This window comes from Fukomys damarensis, unplaced genomic scaffold (genome assembly GCF_012274545.1).
Source record: "Fukomys damarensis isolate Sample0158 unplaced genomic scaffold, DMR_v1.0_HiC HiC_scaffold_35, whole genome shotgun sequence".
Taxonomy (NCBI): Eukaryota; Metazoa; Chordata; class Mammalia; order Rodentia; family Bathyergidae; genus Fukomys; species Fukomys damarensis.
In genome coordinates, this window is record NW_022900947.1 from 2,599,352 (window position 1) to 2,606,173 (window position 6,822).

At 64.5% G+C, this 6,822-nt stretch overlaps 1 protein-coding gene across 1 annotated transcript in view; it reads right to left on the reverse strand.

The window, feature by feature from the left end:
* Positions 1–5,070, reverse strand: part of Sh3tc1 (SH3 domain and tetratricopeptide repeats 1) — a 26,634-nt gene extending 21,564 nt beyond the window's left edge. The window contains exons 1-4 of the mRNA XM_033758785.1: positions 4,910–5,070; positions 2,535–2,728; positions 955–1,026; positions 8–135 (exon numbers count right to left, since the gene is read on the reverse strand). Of these exons, the coding sequence (XP_033614676.1) occupies positions 8–135; positions 955–1,026; positions 2,535–2,547 (213 nt within the window). The 5' untranslated portion in view covers positions 2,548–2,728; positions 4,910–5,070. The remainder of the gene's footprint in view (positions 1–7; positions 136–954; positions 1,027–2,534; positions 2,729–4,909) is intronic.
* Between the last annotated feature and the right edge of the window lie 1,752 nt (positions 5,071–6,822).

The following is a 6,822-nucleotide window of genomic DNA, read 5'->3' on the forward strand; positions in this document are numbered from 1 at the left end:
GGCTCACCCCGAGCACGCAGGCCACCTCGCGGCTGTCGTTCTCCAGCAGGCGCAGACGGCCACGCAGAGCCCGCTGCAGGCTGGGGTCCAGCTGCCCACTCTTCCTGCACACGGCCTGCAGCTGCAAGGTCAGGTCTGCAGGGGGGAAACTGGACATCAGCCTGGCCAGGGCAGGGTGGGTCCCCTCCCCAGGTGCCGGCCACAAAGCACTGCCACAGGCCTGGGCTGGGCTCGCAGGGGCCCCGCGGCCAGGGTTGGAATCCCAGCCAGGTCCACAGCACCGGGGAGACTGTGGCAGCCACAGTCTCCCGGCCCCGAGGGGATGGGAGAAGGGGACGCAGGTCCCTTCCCACAGCAGGCAGCCCCAGCAGCCCTTGCTGCCGAACTGCAGCCTCTGCAGACACCTCGCAGGCACCAGGAGCCCTGTTTCTCCTCTCCTCACCGCGAGGCCAACAGGCCCAGCCCCTGGCTCCCGGCTCCACCCCGCCTGGCCAGGCCACAGGCTCTGCAGTCTCTCCTCTGGCGCCATCACCGTGCCTCTGCCCCGGCCCCGGCTTCCGGACCAGCACTGCCCAGGGGCACTTCCTGCAGGGTGGACACAGCCCTTCTACGCCATCGCATGCAGCGGGCACCTGGTGCTCAGGGTGCCCCAAGCCCACCACGGCCTGGACCTCCACTGTCCCCCAGGCTAAGGGCCTGTCCCCAGCCTGTGGCTCTGGCTGAAACCTTTACGATCTGGGGTCATGGGATGTGCACATGGGGTACAGGGGGCCCAGGCTCCTCCTCTCTCCTACACGGCGAGTGGTGTGGCTCAGCCCAGCCTCCCAGCACCGTGCCCAGAGCACCAGGGCCAACAGACCTCCGGCTGCCATGGGGAGCCGGGACCCCAACAAATCTCTCCGTGAGCTGAGCCTCGGGCGTTTGGCACCGAGACGGGGGTGACTGCACGCTCACCTGTGGGACACTCCGCCATCTGTCCAGGAGGGGTCTTGGCCGGCCCTGCTACGCCGGGAGGAGGAGCCACATCTGCAAGACAGCAGGTTCCTGTCACGAAAGCCGGCACCTCCACAGGCGCTTGGCCGCCACCCAACAGGGAGGCCGGTGCCCCCACCTTGCTGGCTTCCTCGCTCCCTGCCCGCAGAGCCCTGCCTTGGTACCCCGGACTCAGCCCATCTGCAGAGTCCTGTGCCCAGTGGGGGACAGAGCCGGGTGCTGGGACCTCAGTGTAAGGTCTCTGGGTCCCTGAGTCTGCTGACCAGTGGGGGTGGGGGTGTCACTGGGCTCCTGGGGGCGGACGGCTCAGTATCCTGGGGTCCTCTCAGCCCTGCAGTGTGGGCTCCCAGGCTGGGAGGATCAGTGAGGCCAGAGTGTGGGGTCGGGAGGGGTCCCCTTTGCCACCGGCACACGTCATGGCAGTGATGCAGAGCCCTCTGGCTGCTCAGCTCCACAGAGGTTGGTTCCTGGGGTCCCGGGCTTCGGGCCTGCTCCTCCCCACTAAGCTGTGACGTGAGCAGGTGGCACAGGGACCAAGGTCTACCCTCAGATCAGAAGTCTGTCTGCTCAGATGGAGCTGAGTTGGGGGTGGGGGGGTGAACCTGGGCCGTCAGGGCTTCCAGAGAGTAAGGGTGCACAGGAAGACAGGGTAGTTGCGTCCAAGCCCAAATCCAGGGCTGTGTGAGCCACAAAATAGTGACCTCCATATCCTGGAGACCAGCTTGAAGGTCTGAGGCCACAGCACAGTCAGCGCCTGACAGGAAGAGTAGCGCCAGCCTCCACAGGAGCACAGACCAACCTTGGGGCCCCCCAACACCTGGACTGGGGCCATCTGCTGAGACCCGACCTCTCTGCCCAGGCTGGTCTGGCCACACGTCCCGCGCCTGTCTGCTCTGGAGGAAGCAGGGTCCGCGGTGGCCCTGCAGGCCCCGGGCACGGTCCACTGCCCTCTACCCTCCGGGCCAGATCACTCTGCTTGTGAGTGAGCACTGGGCACAAGAGGCCACTTCGTCCCTCCCTGTTTGCAGGAGGAGTAAGCACCAGGGGCCCGGCGTCCCCAGGGCCAGGGTCTGGGCCAGGCGGCTTTGGTCTCTGCTCCCAAAGTGCCCCCCGTATGTTGGTCCTCAAACAGTCACTGAGACCCCATGGGCGGGGCCGTGAGGACCAGGACTGGACAACACGCAGCTAAGCAGGGGAGGACACAGGAGACCCTGGGGGGGAGCCCAGGAAGGAGCAGGTTGGGGGGCCCTGTCCCCTCTTCCCTCTGCTATCGCAGTGTCTAAGGACACAGGCAGGGAAACTGCGGCTCCACCGAGCACACCTGACACTCAGGACCAGAGCTCGGCTCCCCAGGCGCAGCCCCTCCAGCTCTATGCTGACTCCCGACACCAACACGGCCAGAAAAACCCAAGCTGGCCTTGCCAGGTGGGTGACTCACGGGGCGCGGCTGTCCCCCACCCAAGGGAAAGGAGAAGCGTGGGGTGCACATGCAGCCAGCTGTCCAGGGCAAGGCAGAGGGCAGGGCAGATGAGCACGCTTACCCGCTCTGCCCATGCCTCACTTTCCCCTGCTGTGCCCGTGGCTGAACTCTGCACAGGGTCACCGCCGCAGCAGCTCCCCGAGGCTGCCCCAGTCCGGCCGCCCATTGTAGCGGGCTCCTCTGGGCTCAGCTCCAGGGGGCCCTAGTGTCCAGCGCAGCCTCAGAGCCACGGGCCCAGCGTGCCTGGCCGGCCTGCTGTGGGTAGAGGAAAGCAGTGTGCAGCAGAGATGCCACTCCAGGGACAGGAGACAGTGTCCCTGCTAGTTGGGGTCAAGAGGAGAGAAGCCACGCTGGTGGCCCTCACATGCAGCAGGTGACAAGGCACAAGGGTGTGGGGTACATGACCCACCCTACCGCTCTGCCAACCTCTTTGCTGTGTCCTGTGCTGCCAGATACCACAGGACCTTTTCACAGGCTCAGCCCAGGGTTGCAAAACTGACCCCCTCTGCCCTCCCCATGTGAAGTGCTGTGACCACCCCTGATATCCCATGGGGACCCTGCACCGCACACAGCTGGCCCTTCTTCTCAGGGTAGCCACAGGCAGGAAAGGAAGGAAGATGAAACAGAACTGTGGACCCGAGGCACAGGCAGCAGGTTGGTGCCAGGACGCCTGTCCCCGTCCCCTGGTCCCGGGAGGCCGTCCCCACAGGTCCATGCTAGGAAGCTCGGTCACGGCGCCCACACCAGTACATCCCCAGCCCCGAGTCCAGCCGAGTCCGGACTTTGCCCTTCCTCCTCACTCCCAGCCAGCGGTCTCACTGCCCTCCGCCGGCCTGTCCACGAGAACCAGAAGCCCTCACCTGGCTGCCCATGTGTCTGGTGCACAGGGAGGGGCGTGTCTACAGAGTAGGTGCTCCTACCTTCTGACCTGCGGGGTCCCCCAGTCCTGCCCCCATCATCCTTCAGGAGCCAGGCCAATGTCCCCTCTTTGGGTGGAGCAGCTGGCCAGTGTCCAGCGTGGCCATCACCCTCCCACCCTACCTGGGCAGGGCCTGGTGGTTCCAGAAGGGTTCGGGACAGAACCAGCACTCAAGGGCTTCCTGAGAGAGAGGAAGGTCCCAGCCTGGGGGTTCCCCACCTCTCCCGGGAACACAGCACTGCGACCACACACATGCTCCACTCACAGGCGAGGAAGTGGGCCTGGCCTGCCGCCTAACGGACAGCCTCCTGCCTCTGCCTCCCACCTCCCGCTTTCGCCTCCCGTCTCCAGGCCTGGCACCACTCTGACTGCGGACTCAGCAGCCCCGGGGCAACCAGCACCCCCAGGTCAGTGTGCTGCATTTCACTCTCTCCTCCTGGCCCCCTGAGGGGAGACAAGCCCAAGACAGCCTCAGGCTCCAGGCCTAGTCTATGCCCAACGGGAGTTCTGCTTCTCTTTTTGTTTCTGTTTCTGTTTTTTATTTTTTGAGGCAGGGTCTTACTATGGAACACAGGTTGGCCCTGAACTCGCAGCAATCCTCCTGCCTCAGCCTCCTGAGTGCCCGAACTGCAAGTGTGTGGCACCAAGCTGGGCTCACCCACCCGAGTTTGCAGCAAGAACATGGAGTCCTGGGGTTAATCTCGGTGGGAAGGGACCTCAGAACGGGAACTGACCAGGAATAACATTTTGCAGAAGAAGTCAGCTTCAGTCACGAGGAGGCCTCGCCAGACAAGGTGCCCCCACCCTAGCCTGGTGTCCTCCTGTGGGGAGACAGAGGCAGCGTGAGGAGGCCATGTGGCCACCCCGGCAGGGGTCGGGGACACAGCCAAGCTGAGGAGCCCAGGGCCCCGGGGTGGGCAGAGGCAGAGGGCGCCATACCCCCATGAGCCGCTGGCCTTTGTTGGTTCCTGACGGCAGCCAGGACCCCCACACAGTGACTGCACCACGACAGGGCACTCGGCGGGGGACAAAGTGACCAGCGCTGCAGCCGCCGCTGTCCCCGCCCCAGCACAGCTCTGCTGCTGTCTCCTCTGAGCCCGGCAGGTGGGCACGCAGCAGGGCCACACATCCAGGGAGGCCTGGGACTAGGAGGCCAGGCCCAGGTCCCCTCAGCAGCTTTCTGACAAATTAATACAAAAGAGACCAAGGGTATCCGGGTGTCATGGTACACGCCTGTAATCCTAGCCCCTGGGAGTCTGAGGAGGGAGGATTGCCTTGAGTTTGAGGCCAGCCTGAACTGCATAGTGGGACCCTGTCTCAAAACCCCCAGGAACCCAGGGTAACCTCAGTGTGGCCCAGTCATGATCACCATGACTAGCGGGGGGCCCATGGGGTAGCTCAGACCCTGGGGTCACTTGCTACAGGGCAGCTGACAGCTCCCTGCTCAGATTTCTGCTCTGCCTGACCCTAATCAGTCCGAAAAGTCTCCCCAAAGCAAAGGTTGGAGCTGTTCTCACCTCTACCATGTCAGAACCAGCTCCATCCACATGGCCTGCCGGGCAGTCCACGGCCCTCCCACCAGGCCTTCTCGAGCTGAGCCCTGTACCTGCACTCTGCTCCCCAGGCGGCTCCCAGGCCTGCTGGCCACTCCCGGCTCGTGTGAGGCAGGCAGGCTGGTCCCTGGGGCTGTCTCCAGCTGGCCTGGGCCAGCAGGGGCCGCCCACAGCCGGGCTGGCTGCACCACACGCCCTGCTTCCTGCCCCACTTCCTCTGAGGGAGGCAAGAGTGGCTCTGCTCTGCAGGCAGGTTGATCATTAGCTCCCTGCTGGGCTGGCGCCAGGCCCCTCCCGCCTGCCCCCTGCCTGCTGGCTGGGCTCCTCGGGACCCGGGACACCCAGTTCCCACGTGGCCTGGGGCCTGGGGAAGTCACAGCCAGCTGCCAGCCCTCCAGCTCAGCTCTACTCTGTTCCCTTGACTCCTGCACACATGGGGCATGTGTCGATGTATGTGCCCTAGGCACAGTATGCACAAATCACTCTCACCCTGCCCACACTTCTGGGGAAGAGAGGGTCTTCCTTCCTCAGGAGCCCCTGGGAGGCCCAGCCTCTACTTCCTGCAGGCTGCAGGCCCGACCTGGTTAGGAGCGCGAAACTTCCTGGACCCCAAGGTGGAGGCCAGGCAAGGAACCACCCCTCACACTGGGGAGCCCAGGTTGGGTCCCATGTGGCTAAGATGAGAGCAGGCAAGGATCCCAGGCCTTGTGCAGGGCCTGTGGACGGCGCTGCCTGTGCCCAACCTGTGAAGCCTGCACACGGGACACTCTCCTCCTGCCCACCCCAGGGGCGCAGCAGGCTGTGGTGACCAGGCTGGGCAGCTCCGTGTCCACACAGGGCCTGGAGGCACTTCCTGTCCAGGCCTTTGTTCTCACTCACTACAGCCGGCCGGCCCAGAGCCCCTACTTCCTGTTTGTCTCTGCAGCTGTGCTCTTGGCCCACAGCCACAGACTTTCCCAGAGAATCCCTGAATCCTTGCAGGGCACCCCGTCTTCCAGGGAGGGGCAGTGACCCTCAGGACCTGGGCTGCTGGGAGCAGGGCTGAACCCCCCAGCCCAGCTGCAAGACGCCATCTCAGCCCAGCCCGGGCAGGGTCCCTCTGCGACCACTGGTCAGGTCACCAAGCCTCAGTTTCCCCTTCCAATGCTAGTGGTGGCCTGGAGACCTCACCCCTGACGCTGCCATGAATCCTCACTGTCCTGCGCAGGAAGAGCCATGCTCCAGAGGGTCATCTGGGTCTTCACAGCAGCTCTCTGCGCTCGGGCCCTGTGCACAAGGCAGTAGGCCCTCGTGCTGCCTGCCAGGTGATCCCCACTGAGCAGCACCCCAGTCCTCCTCATTCCTCATCTTCAGACAGAGTCTTGCTGAGCTGCCCAGGCTGGACTCTCACCCTCCTCCTGCCTCAGCCTTCTGAGGAGCCAGGAGCTGGGAGTACAGGCTCATGCCACTGGCCAGCTTGCTCCAAATGGGTTTTAGTGTTGTCATTTTAGGTCATTTTCAGTTCTCTTGGGCAAGGTGAACGGTACGCGAGTGGGTCCAGACCACCCCGCTGGGGACCCAGGCACAGCCTGCCCGTCGGGGGGTCCTGCTCTCTGCCTCTCCACTCACTGGGGCTCAGAGCTGCACCCACCACTCCTGACTATGGCCTCGATGTCCCCGCACTGCTTTCAGGGTCCCTGTCCAGCAGGAAAACCAGGATGGCGAGGCTGACGGTGCGGGGACAGAGGGAAGCAGGGCATGGGCAGGCAGGACGTGAGGTGGCCTATAGGGTGGCAGAGGTCCCCAGAGGAGCAGGGGGACCCGTGTCCCACATCCCTGCTCCTCGCTGTGCCATGCGGCTGCGCGGCTCCTTCATGGACCTCACCCTCAGTTTCCTC